Source organism: Camelus ferus, chromosome 19, assembly GCF_009834535.1.
Source record: "Camelus ferus isolate YT-003-E chromosome 19, BCGSAC_Cfer_1.0, whole genome shotgun sequence".
In the NCBI taxonomy this organism is placed as follows: domain Eukaryota; kingdom Metazoa; phylum Chordata; class Mammalia; order Artiodactyla; family Camelidae; genus Camelus; species Camelus ferus.
In genome coordinates, this window is record NC_045714.1 from 21682824 (window position 1) to 21696809 (window position 13986).

General features: G+C 38.9%; 1 protein-coding gene across 3 annotated transcripts in view; it reads right to left on the reverse strand.

Moving 5' to 3' along the window:
- Positions 1–13986, reverse strand: part of MACROD2 (mono-ADP ribosylhydrolase 2) — a 1866240-nt gene that overhangs the window by 161738 nt on the left and 1690516 nt on the right. For all 3 annotated transcript variants that reach the window (XM_032461806.1, XM_032461805.1, XM_032461804.1), the window contains exon 9: positions 11891–11972. In XM_032461806.1, coding sequence (XP_032317697.1) covers positions 11891–11972 — 82 coding nt within the window. The remainder of the gene's footprint in view (positions 1–11890; positions 11973–13986) is intronic.

Sequence of the window (13986 nt, forward strand, 5' to 3'; positions counted from 1 at the left end):
GCTTCTTCTGTATCCCTTATCTTTTCAATAATGCATTACCCAGGGCTTCTAGGAGCAATTTGCATTTGCAGAGAAAGGAAATATCATTAGCAAGAATAAAATGCTCTAAGCTTGTGGGGGTTTCCATGAAGTAGGGCAGATATTCGTATCCTCATGGCTTCTTGGGAAACTTGACAAATCAGAAATTCTAAGTGAAGAATGACTGATAAAGGGGAAGTCTTCACAGAGTGGGGCTCTTGCCATTAAGTTGAAAACCAGGACCCTCTGAACCTAACAAATTGCTAAGTCTATTTTCTGCAAGGTGGTTGAGAGGGCGAGGAGAAATTTAAAAAAAAAAAAGCCACACTTTTTTATTTTTCTTTCTTCTTTTTCCTCCCAACTTGTCCTTGGTCAAGAGGAACACTCAAGTCTCATTAATTTATAAATAAATCAGTAAAAGGCACTGCTTAGAAAACATCATGGTTCTGCTGCTTTTGGCTTGACCAACTAGGTGCATGATGGTACCTGCCAGTTATTGAGATCAGGGTTCATGGGGAGCAGATGGAATGGGGGAGATTTTGGATTTCGTTTTAGATGTGTTGAGTTGGAGACAGCTGGGGGATTCCCAGCCAGAAATGGCGGTGTGCAGTGAGGGTACCAGAGGGGACTGGCAGGAAGAGAAGTGGAGAACAGAGTGGTCAACAGGATAAAGGCTGCCAGTCTGGTAAGATAAAGGCTGCCAAGGGTCACGTGAAGTCATCATCAAATGTGCACTGGTTTCAGTAACCACACTCCACCCACCAAAGAGGTTTTGATAACCTCAGCAAGGGCAGTGGTGGTAGCAGGGCAGGGGTCGTTGCATGACTGCTAGAATTACAGAGTGAACAGCAAGGGAAGGAGACAGACAGCTCTTCAAAGACATGTGGCTGAGCGTAGACGTTAGGTCCGTACATAAAGTGGAATATAGGCTGGAGGATTTTCATCTACTCTATTGTTGACTTTTATGTTTATTCTGACTTCTGTGTTCTATTAGGAATTATTTCATTCATATACTATTCCTCTAAAGTTATTATTATTTTTTTTTCCTGTTTGCCTCAATGTTTTCAACTGTAGAACAGAAACCAGTCTACCCAGGATGTTCGAAGGATCTTTCAAAAGCACTTTGTAGGGGTCTTTGTAAAGATGCCTCCAGCATCCTCCCTTCTCCCAGGAGCATTTTGTCTTATCTCTGTTTGATCAGAACTTCCTAATGAGATCAAACTCTGCTTCCTCAAGGCTTGTGCCCCCAGGTCTCTATTTGTTCTGCTGTTTATCAGCACTTGCCACACACCTGCCACATCCTCCCCTGCTTTTGAAGAGACAGATTGCTTTCTGTCTTGAAGAGACAGATTGCTTTCTGTCTCTGCCTGCTGCTTGTTCCAGCATTCAGGTTGCTTGGTTACAGCAACACTTCACTGGATTTTCATTGAAGGCAAAATGTGTTTGTAGCTTTTGAGGCCCATCAAGTGGAAATGGTTAGCACCCATTTCCTAAGAAAGCAGTCAACTCATTTATGTCACATTATAGAGAGCATGTCTTGTGTAATTCTAAGCATCAATGTGATCCACACGTTAGAAGGGTACAAATGCACACAAAAGTGCCAAGTCCCTGTAAATATTCATAATTAAAGAAAATTGTGAATTTTTTCACTCTGTAGATTTTTCTATACACTAAATGTGCCATTTGAAAAAAAAACTGTACAGTTCAGAGTGGGTAAACAGTTTTTCTTGTTTCTTTTACTTAGTCAATGACAACTGATGGATTAGTTTACTGCTGCTTCTGCCACACATTTCTACACACTTAGTGGCTTAAAACAACACAACTGTATAACCTTACAGCTCTGTAGGTCAGAAGCCCCATGTGGATGTAACTGGGTTAAAATCAAGATGCTGGCCGGGCTGCATTCCTTTCTGGATGCCCAGGGGAGATCTGATTCTTTAACTTTCTAGCCGCTGGAGGCCACCCACATTCCTTAGCTTGTGGCCCCCTCTTTCCATCTTCAAAGCCAGCAATGTTGCATCTCTGAACATTCTCCCACAGGCATGTCTCCCTGACTCTCTTCTTCTGCCTGCCTCCCTCTTCCAGTTTTTAAGGACTTTTGTGATTCCATTGGCCGGCTCCGATAATCCAGGATGTCATCCCTATTTTAAGATGAGCTCATCAGAAGCCTTAATTTCAGCTTATTTCCTCTTTGTGATGTAACATAACATGTTCTCAGATTCTGGAGTTTAAGGTATCTTTTGGGGGGTTTAAAGCATCTTTCGTCCTACCACACTTAGCAAATCAGAAAGTAAATTGCTTTGCATAGAAAGTGTCTGAGGAATAGATCTAAGAAATAAAGTGATTTCCTACGGGATCAAGTACATAGGCTTAAAATCAAAGTCTTGAGTTTTTCATTTTTCAACTTCATTCTCTTGTATTAAAAAGAATTTCTTTTTTCTTTCTTTCTTTTTTTTAACTTTCATTCCTTTCTTCTTCCATCTCCACTCCCTTCATTCATTCTGTTCTTTATTTTTTTTCTTTTTTTACACTTTCTTTCATCTTTCTTTTGTCTTTATTTCTGCCTTTCCTCATTATTCTGGTTATAAAAGAATAATATCAAAAATGACAAATGACAAACTGGGGAACTATTTGCAATATACATTTGAAAGGATTAATGATTTTAATATACAAATAGTTCTTACATATCAATAAAAATATAGTCAATAAAAATGTGTAAAGCATATGCTTAGCAATTTCACATAAGACATTTGGAGATACAACAAATAACTGAAAAAAGGGATTCACTATACTAGTAACAAAAGAAATGCACCCTGTTACCCATCAATTAGCTTATTTCATGTATAAAAATGATAGCATGAGAATAAATCCCTTTGGGAAGAGTAGGGGAAAAGTCAACATATATGCTACTCATGAGAATGCAAACTCAGTGCAATGGGCTGAATGTTTGTGTTCCCTTAATATGCGTATATTGAAATCCTAACCCTCAGTTTGAGGGGGTAGAGACCTGGGGAGGCAACTAGATTCCAAGGGTGGAGCTCTCATGAATGGGCTTAGTGCCCTTATAATAGGGGCCTCCAAGAGCTCTCTCTTTCTACCATGTGAGGATGCAATGAGAAAATGGGTGTCTGCAAAGCAGAAGTGCATCCTCACCAGAACCCAACCATGTGGTACCCCGATCTCTGAATTCCAGCCTCCAGAACTGTGAGAGATAAACGCCTGCTATTAATGAGACTCCTGTTTATGGTTCTCTGTTATACCACTAAGAACTGAGATGATCAGGCTGCTTAGTGTGAAGTGTCAGTGTTTATATTTTGACTCTGGGAATGGTGCCCCCTGCAGTTGTTCAGTACATGGTATTCACCCGCAGGGCTGCAAACACTGTGGTGGATCTGACAGTTACTATCAGAAGTGTCTTGATTTTGTATGCATTTTGAAAAACTAACACCTCCTTCTAGAATAGTATTGTTAAAAAATTGTGGATGTGTACCAATATTTACCTATAAAGATGTTTTCCTGTAAGTGTTGTTCATCAACAAACAGAGTATAATTCGCAATGATAATTTCGCAGTTCAAAAATTTGGTTTTGGGTAAACATTGGGTCCATTAAGATTATATTATGAAAGAATATATAATGACAAGCAAAACCGTTCCTGACTTGTGGTACGTGACACACAGCAGGTTATAAGACTGCATTTGTGGTTGTTTTCATTTTTCATTTTAAAAGACCTGAAGGATAAACAACAAAATCTAATTTATCTCTGAACTGCAGGATAAAAGATGGTTTGTATTTTCTTCTTTTGGATTCTGTCTTTTACTACAAAACTGTACTACCTTTATATAAGAATTTATACATATGTATTTATTTGGTTATATATATTTTTAAGAAGTTACATATATATTTTAAAAGATGGTCACAATAATTGAAATAACTCCTTTAAAATTATAATAAGAAATAAACATGCCTATTTTGAAATTTAAGATCCTTGGTCTAGACACCTTTCTGTATATTTACATTTTTATTCATTCTATTTGGAAAAGTTCCCTTACTGTGTTCGCACACAACAAAACTGGAGTGTGGAAAAGATCAAACAAAATGGACTAAGTCACGTGGTTCTAAGATGGTTGTAAGAGGAACATAAGTTATTTATTAGGATGACAAATCCAGGGGTTTTCCCCCTACAAAAAGGTGGTTTTGACTATGTACCAAACTCTTCATGAGTCACTGGTTATGTTTTCCAGATCTTCACCACCCTTGTCACCCACACTGTCTCCAAGTTTTGTCTTCTGATCATTGGGCTGACGTGGCAAGAGTGAAGCAGACCTTAGCAGATCATGGCACCTCGTGCTTCATTCGCATTTTTGGGAAGCTGGTGACTGGGGAGTGATACAAGGAGGCAGGAAAGAGGATGTGTGGGTTACTACAAAGAGATGGCATACGGCCTTTTCAGCAGAAAGCCTAGTTTCCAACCACCGTCTGCACTGTCAGGACTGCTGTGGGGGGAGCACTGCACAGCAGGAAGGATCTGAGGTCAGAGATACCCATGCTATGCGACGTTGGGCAATTTACTGAGTTTTCTGCAGCCTCTGTTCATTACCATCCTAATAAAAGCAGATGATGGACCTACTCTGCAGGGTTATGGTTGGGAGGCCAGTCTCTTAGTTAGAACTGAATTAATGCTTCTTAAATACAGGATCTATCAAGTTCCTCTCCCACTAAAAGGCTGACCTTTAGGCCCAGCTGCTTCCTAAGTGGTGACGAGTATCAGTACTTCCCAGTCAAGGACTTACAAGCTGGATACACGCATCCTACTTACCTCACAGACTCTCCCACCTCAACTGGCCTCCTTCCTCTGCGTCACTCACACAACATTCAGCATCACTTCTCTGCTCCTGCTCATGCTTGAAAGGTCGCTGCAAGTGCCACATTCTTCGTGAAACTTAAGCATCCTTGTCCTCATATGTGTTTGCCTCAGAATTCCTGGTACTCTGTCTGTCTCAGTTCAGTGCTGGATAATTTGCTGATGTTGTTTTCCAACTTTTCTGTGTAATGCTTGTCACTTCCGGCATCTTATAAGAACTGTATTTTAAATGCAGCAGTGATCAAAGCATTGGCCACATAGTAGGCATGTAATTACAATGATGGATGAGAAAAACTTTAAAAAAAATCAGTGAAAAGGGGGGATGAAGAAGAGGCAGGGTGAATGCAGTCATCCTGCAGTATCTGAGGGAAGTTGGCTCCAGGACCTCAAATCGATACCAAAATCCACAGACGCCAAAGTCCTTTATATAAAATGGTGCATTACTTGCATATAACCTAGGCACGTCCTCCAATAGACTTAATCATCCTTAAGTTATCATCCTTAAGTTACCAATAATACCTAGGACAATGTAAATGCTATATAAATGGTTGCCAGTGCACAGTGAATTCAAGTTTTACTTTTAGGGATTTTCTGAATTTTTTTTCATATTTTCAATCCATGATTGGTTGACTCTACAGATGTGGAATGCATGGATGTGAAGGACTGGCTGCACTTTCTCTTGTTAGCTTTTGAAGAACAGATTCAGGTAAAAGGTTTTAAAAAAAAATCATGTCCGTTTTTCAGAGGATATAATTTTAGAAAAATATTTCTGGAGAAATATTCTTTCCTTATGATGAAACGTGAAAAATATATGAAAAGAAAGGCTATACCTTCATCCAGCTATGTTAACAATACTTACAACATCTGGGGGAAAAAAAGACTTTTCACCTGAGGTTTTGGTGAAACAGTATTTGAACTTAAGATCATCGCAGTTTTTAATTTACTTTAATAAACACTATATATTTAGAAATTTTCCTGATTATGGAAGTACAACAGAATATCATAAATGGTTTCTGTTCTCCACAAACTTTATCTTTTCATTGGTGAGACAAGACAGAGGTCAAAAAAGAAATCATAATATAAAAAGCAAGCTGGAGCTTCCTTGCAAGAGTGTATATAATTTAGACAGAAATAAATGACAGAAATTCATGGTCAGGAAAATTAATGAACAATCTATTTGTATCAATACAATTTAATTCATGTTTGGAAGACCATAAGGAGGTCAAAATAACTGAAACCTGACTGAGAAGATTCTTGATTTGTTTTGTTTAGAAAATAATAAGCCTATATTAAAAGATAAGACAATTCTCCCCAAAATCTATAGTTTGGATTTTCTTTATGGTCAGTTATGCCTAAGAAGGGAAAAAAAAAGCACAAAACCTAAATATGTCTGCAAATGCAAATAAAATAAATTAATAACATATCCATCAATATTTGAACAAAACTTATGCAGTTTAGCCAGCCACTGTGATCTGTTTAAATATTTAACAGGTTGCCAAGGTAGAATTCTCAAACTTGTCTCATGTTTTGACTTTTTCATTCAAATGGTTGTGTTATGTACAACAAATAAAATCTATATTTAAGGTCAAAAAGCATCTCTAGTAAGGTCTATAATTTATAAACTTATTTATAACTCCTATATGCATTCATTTTGTCTAAAACTAATTTAACACTTGTCATACATGTGTTTCTATATGTGTGTACCATTTCCCAAGCTCATTTCTAGGGCACTGAATAGTTTTGCAACTGAATAAAATTTATCATTTTACATTATACTTGAGAAGTGACCCCCAAATATTAGCAGTTGGAATGGCTCATGATTTTGCAGTACCTATCAAGAACAGAGAAAAAAAATCACCCTCTTTTCTATGAGGTTTTCTCAAATAGTTTTTGAGTCACACTTGTAAACACTAAGGAAACTTTCTGTCTAAAGCAAATCTTCCTCTGAGAGACAAGTGGCAGGTTTGAGATGAGCATATCTTCCTGAAGTCATTTTCCTCTTAGCGGCTTTCTCAGCTAGCTACTATTTGATACACATATTTTAATCATATTAATAAGCCTACATTACTATTGTATATAATATATATTTTATATATATATAAAAAATAATGCATGAGCCTACATTACTATTGTATATAAGCTATCTAAATTTCCTACCTGGGAAAAAATATGACAAATCTAATTGCTTTCAGGGTCAAAACATAAAGAGAATATGGATAATTTTTTTAGTCATAATTGTTTCCATTGTGAATGAGTCAGTTTAGCTTGGATACCAGCAGGAGATTGAAGCTTTCTAATATCGAATATATTTGTAAGATTACAAGGTAATTTTATCAACCAATGGTTAATAAACCAATGGTCACTAGACCAATGGTCAGTGATAAAAGTGAAAACTTTTAGACAAAGTAATAAACTTTGCTTGAAATACGTAGAGAGAATAATTGATGAATTCATTCTTCCTGGCTCTGTATATAGCCTTCACCACCACACTTAATCATTAGACATATAAAACCAAAATAACATTTAATCACATTTTCTGAGACTATTACACTAGATTTCCTGGGTAACAGTAGATGAATGATACCAGGAGTGGGTTCAGGCTGGGACAACCAGGCAGTTGGTGGGCAACAGAAGTCAACACATAGACATCTGCGGGTACAGAGTGAATGAGGCGAGGGCAAACTCAGAAGTCTAGACCAGGGGAGGGTCATGAGTCAGGGAAGCCAGAGGTCAGGCTGACAGCATGCATTTCAAATCCAGCTAGACAGATAAGCTTGAGTAAGACATCCACAGGCAGAGATAAACCCAATCCAAAGGCAAAGTTTGCCTATGGGAAGAGAGAGATGGTTACGGAAGAACAGAGTTTCTCGACTTCTGCACTGTTGACGTCTGTGGCTGGACAGCTCTTTACCGTGCAAGGCTGCCCTGTGCATCACGGGATAATTAGCCCCACCCCTGGCATCTGGGGAGATGCCAGGAGCCCCTCCCTTCCTCCAGTTGTGAAAAACGAAAATGTCTCAAAATGTTCTCTGAAGGGCAAATTCACCCCTAACTGAGAAGCCCTGCAGTAAACAAATGTGGGCTTTCCCTGAAGTGGGGGAGGGAGGCGGTTTCACCATGATCTCTCTCAGGTTTCCAATGTCAGGATTCTTTGATATAGTTTCAAAACTAAATTTGACATTGTTCTTATGAGGAAAGTTAAAATCCCTTAATTCTCTATTAGAACTTAGATTCTGATAAAAATATAGACTTCCATATTTGAGACCAGAAATTGTGTGTTTTTTTTAACATGAGGTGAAAATAACACAAAATAAATCCTACGCACTGAAAAATACAAAACTCTTATGTAAAGAATAAAGAGATTTCTGAGTTGAATCATACAAATATTATTTGCTGTAGGCTATGCAATGATGCACTGTAACTATAAATTATTTGCAACCAAACTGTATGGTAATTCCATAAAGCTGCCACAGCAGACTTCCAAATAATTCATCTGGAAAGGAGAAGTTATATGTGCTTCACCCACAGAAAGATAAAAAAACTGTTGAAAAAAATTGTTGCTGGTTTCTTTCCTCTGAAGTTCCTACTTCATTACTATGATGGACCCTGTTATGGGCTAAGTGTGTCCCCGCCCAAATTCAATATGTTGAAGCCCTAACCCTCAGTCCCTCAGAACGTGACTATTTGGAGACAGGGTTTTAAAGAAGTAATTAAGTTAAGGTGGGATCGTTGCGGTGGATCCTGACCCAGTATGACTAGTGCCCTTGCAAGAGGAGGAGATCGAGACAAGGAGGCATACTGAGGGAAGACCACGCTGAGACACAGGGTGAAGATGGTCATCTCCAAGCCAAGGACAGAGGCCTCAGGATGAACCAACCCTGTGTACACCTTGATTCTGAACTTCTAGCCTCCAGAATTGTGAGAAGGTAAACTTCAGTTGTCTGAGCCATCCAGTCTATGGCACTTGGTTATGTCAGCCTTGGGTTACTTCTACAGGCACTTTTCTGTCTTCTCCCATGGTCCTTTTGGCTTCCTGGTGACCCTGACCTGCAGATAATAGCACCGCACCACCGGGATGATTTGGACAGAATTTGATTCTGAGGTCTCTGATGAAGTACCAATTTGACTCATCTTAGAAAATGTTTCATGATGAAATTTACAGATACGAAAAGAAAGAGAAGCATGGCAGCTTTGAAAAGTGATGGACATCAGGTGGAAACTAGGAAGACTTCGTCAATGCTCCAAATGCATCCTAGAATTTGACCCCAGCCTTCTCTGAAGATGCTCTCACCACCTGTGCAATGACGATACCATCCTCAATTTTAAAACATAGCCCTGTTGTCTCCTAACCATCTGCTTCACTTTTCTAAAGTGTGCATCATTTTCCATACTGAAGAAGTAAGGTTGATGTGGTGCCAACTTTCGTAGAGTCATTGTGAAGATGAACTGGTTTAGCCCATGTATCTGATGGCTAATAGAAGGAATCCGTGAGTGTCAGCTATGATTTCCATTAGTAATATTAGGTAATAGTTACTATGCATGCATATTATATTATGTATTATATTACATATGTTATTATTATGATCATTTCTGGTCTTTTATTGTTTTCTCACACATTCGGTCTTAGATTCTCAATTATGAAATTTACAGACATGGGATTAAAGTACCCCAAAACACAGAAATTTGGTTTAATATAAAAATAACTGTTTTTTCTAAACTACAATCATTATTGCATTGGGAAGAGTTAAGAAGACTAGTTAGAGATACTCTGCAGTCAGTCTAGGGGGAATTATGGCAAGTCAGAAAAGTTACATTCTAATCAAAGATGGTATGGTAATGAATTAAGCATAAATTCAAATTATGGACAGTTAATGCATATCATCTATATTAGCAGTCACATATTCCATTAGAAGTCACCTTTATTTCATTTTGCATATTTAGAATTTACAAATGGCTGATGCCTCAGCATTGCAGAAATACTCAACGATGTTGGTGGATTTTGACATTTAGTTTAAGAATGTACTTACTATTATAAATATGCACTGGAAATAATTTCATGAGCACGGCATGATTCAAAGCATTGATGTGAAACTGAGGACGATTTTATTATTATTTCACTCACTCGAGTGCTAAGATGCATTTTGGATGTATTTAAAGTAGCAATTTTCAAACAATAATTTATTTGCATAGTTATTAATACATTCTAGACCACTAAAACTGTCCCATTTTTAAAACTTGTAGTATGATTTTTGGCTTTGCATCATTGCAAACAACTGCAGATGGATAGATTTGTTTTAATAGCAATGGACCGTATTTATGCAATTATTTTAAGCCATATGTTAGAGTGAAAACAAGTTTTCATTTTAGAAGACATAAAAATGAATATGATGTCATTATTTCCAAGCATATCAAGGAATCCAAAATTTATAAAACTTTATCAATTATGTTGTGATACTGGCAAGACACACTCACTCACCATAGCAAGTTGCATTTCTTACATGAATGTGCACTTTTTTCTAAGAATACTTAAAAATGCAGAAATGCAGCCACAATCTGCTCACTGTGATTATGTAGGACATAAAGAGAAAAGATGGAACAAGGAGACTGAGACAGAAAAAACCATCAGATTATGGGGAGGAGAATCTACTAAATTCAACTCACATCAACATCTACTTGCTGAACAGCTATTATGCACTTTAAATTCTGTAAAACACAAAGGACTGCTTTAAAAAATGAATAAAAATGAGACAAGGAGGGGAAGGAGGAAAAAGAGGAAGAGAAGGAATGAGAAAAAAGATCACAACCAAGATTCTTTCATCACATGGTAGTCTTTCTGGATTTATGTTATGGTCCAGTTAGGAAAATACTGTAAATGCCCAAATTTAATACACTTAGCAGATTCACCTTTCAATTATAAAATTAGAGAGGAGTTCCAACCACCCAGGAGGACCTAGCCCATTTTGATCATGAGCACAGAGTTGAGCATCTCCAGCCGTTTGCTGTAGCTGTTCCGTAGCTTTGCGTCCTAGTGATCTGCAGGCGGGTGGGGCATCCTCTCTATTGTGGGGCTCTGATAGGCTGCCTCAGAGGGTGAATGTGCACCAGCATCCTTAATTTGCTCCTTCCTGCCTACCAGAGTCACCAGCTATGTGAAAAGCCACTTTAGACAGACGTGAAAACCTCAAAAGAAATCTCTCTGAAAGGCAGGCAACAACAATGCTCACAGTAGCTTGGAATTTCTTGGAAGCCATCCTTTACCATGGCTGAAGAAAGTGCTTAGGGCAACTTTAATGGCATCATAAAAATAACAAGGTATTAGAGGAGCCTCAGCCATTCACAGGCTGGGAGAGGGACCGCGGGAGAGGGGCACTACTCAAATGAACCAAGTCCAGCTGATGGCATGTTCAATCGACAGGAATCAGCTACTCAAGATTCCTTGAGAACCCGGAGGTTTCTCTTACTTTCCGAAAAGAAGTGTGAAATAAGATGAATGACTACCTTTCTCAGATTGCCCTAGAAAGGACTGCTATCCTCACTGCAATTTGGGTGGAGAAAATTCGGGAGAAGAGGGATGGAATGCAAGAACAGTTCGAACTGTAACAACAAATATAAATGGGCTTCTTACAATTTGCAACACATTTAGCACAGTGGATGCAGGCACAGGCCTGGACAACTCACAAGTGTAGGGAAGCAAACAAGGACTGTGTAATTTAGGGTGAGGGGAAATGCTGTTTGGTCCAGGCTTCCCTTCTGATGTGAGGAACTGATACTGATGAAATGACTTCCCCAAGACAACACAGTGACCTGGGAGCAGGAAGAAGTCAAGAGCCTAGGTTACCCATCACCTCCTTTAGATCTTAAAAACTAAGAAACGCGTTGCCGGGTGTGACTGGTGTATAGAAATCAGATTTGTAACATTCTGTAAGAGGCAAAACAATGTAGTAGACATATAAGTGGTGCCTTCACTTCTTCAACTCCCAATGCCAAAGGAAACAAATTGCTTTACTCACCTGTAGGGAAAAACTCGCTCATTTTCTTTTTGTAGATTTTGAAGTCGACTTCTAGGAAGACACAGAAGATGATCCGATCGACCTAGAGGCAAGCGACAGATACTCAGAGTGAAAGGAAATATGGCAACTGCCTGCCCAGTACATGATCTTAGAACGAAAAACAAACAGAAGAGCCTCCCACACTCTACTGCTAACTGCATGACAGCACCGAGTGAAGTTCAGTGTGTGTGTGTATGTGTGCACCTTTTATGTAAATAAACCCATGGGCAACTTGGTGGAACAATGTTATATAAATCAAATAAGAAATACTAAATGACAATAAGCCACTTTGCAGCAAGCTATAAATAAGATCTGAGATTCCAACAGGACATCTAGACTTTATGTTCTATAAAACAGCCACACGAGAAGCGTTCAGCGGAATGACAATAAAGTATGTCAGTAAACGAAGAGCCTTGGTCCTACGCTTGTTAGACAAATATGTTTATTGAGCCTGTTAGTATTTGAACATGGCCTAAAAGGCTTCACGCAGTGTAATTTGCATGCAGTCTCTTGCTTTTAGCTTTACACACTTGGAAATGCAGCAGAAATAAAATATAATTAGTTGACAGTACATGAGGTCAATATAACTTTAATCTAGCAGGTTATTACTGAATAAGTAAATGCCACTTCAAAAGTAAAATGTGTGCACAGTCTCCTTCCTCTGTTTTCAGAGCTCCTGCATGTAAAGAGTTTCTTCGAGATGTTCAGAGAGTAATATGGCAAACAGAGAAGAGAGATGAAGTACACGTACTAGCTATTGAATATCTGATATTAAATCAGTGGCTCAGTTTTGGGCCCTGAAAACAAACTCCCCTTCAGTTCCTTTATTTTAACAATTCACAAAAAGTTAAAATGACTCCACATCCATCAAACTGCAACTGGCAATTGAATAGAACAGCAAGTGTGGCATTTGTCCTGGCCGCAGGGAACAGAAGTGGGGTATGCACGGGGCAGGACAGGGAGGAACCCAAGTGGATGTCATCCACCCAGCCCTTCAGCTCTCTCAGCCTGCAGGGAACAGAGTGATGTGAGCCAAGCCCCAAAGTTCCCAGCATGAGAGAAGATACGCAGGGGTGGGAAGGGGAGACGGAGGGTTAGGACATGAGGAATCAGCGGGGGTCCCTGACGGAAGCTCAGAGATGCAACACAAGTCAAAATGCCCATCTGGATAGACCGCCTGCTGGCCAGTCACTGGGCTTCTAAGGTATAATCGTCTAGACCGTGCAGCCCCAGTCACTGTTCCCACTGGGCGGATCATAAGAGAAAGCACATGGACTTCAGAAATACATGGACCCCAGTGCAAACAACTCTATTTTCTTTTCCCTGTATTCACTTGAGTTTCTGGTGTCCGGTCCTGTCTGCATGGCAGTTAACATTTCCTACACACGCAAAAACTGTCACCGTCAACTCACTCTCTAGGTGAACCATAAATTGAGTTGAATAAGTGATTAACCATCTGTGCAATACGGAATGCTCGCCTCCACTCTCCTTAGGGTGTGCTTGTGCCCCATGGCTAGAGATAAGACTCATAATGTTGAGCAATAGAGCTGAGTTACAAAAGGGCTTATACCCAGCAATACTTATACACAAAATTTAAAGCACAAAGACACAGAGTGTAGGATTCACTTGTAAGCACTAGAAAGGTCACCCGTGAACTCCAGAGGATGATGACTTCTGGGGAGGGAGGGAAGGTTGTGTGATGAATAGGTAAGGCTTTAACTGAATAGTTAATACATTATTTACTTAGGAAAAAAGAGATTCAAGAAAAAATATTCCAAATGGGTAATAGCTGTTAACTATGGGGGCCAGTACATGGCTATCACATTATGCTCTATACTTTTATGCATATATGAAATACTTCATAATTAAAAGTTCCAACATTAAAAATAAGATTCTCTGTTCAACATACACTACTCTCCAGCTACACTGAACTACCTGTAGTTTCCAAACACAGCAATTATTCTCACTTCTGTACCTGTGATGGTTGATTTTTCTCTCCAGGCTTCAAATGATCAGATTCTGTCTAAAGCCACCTAATTAAGATCAAAATCAAAACA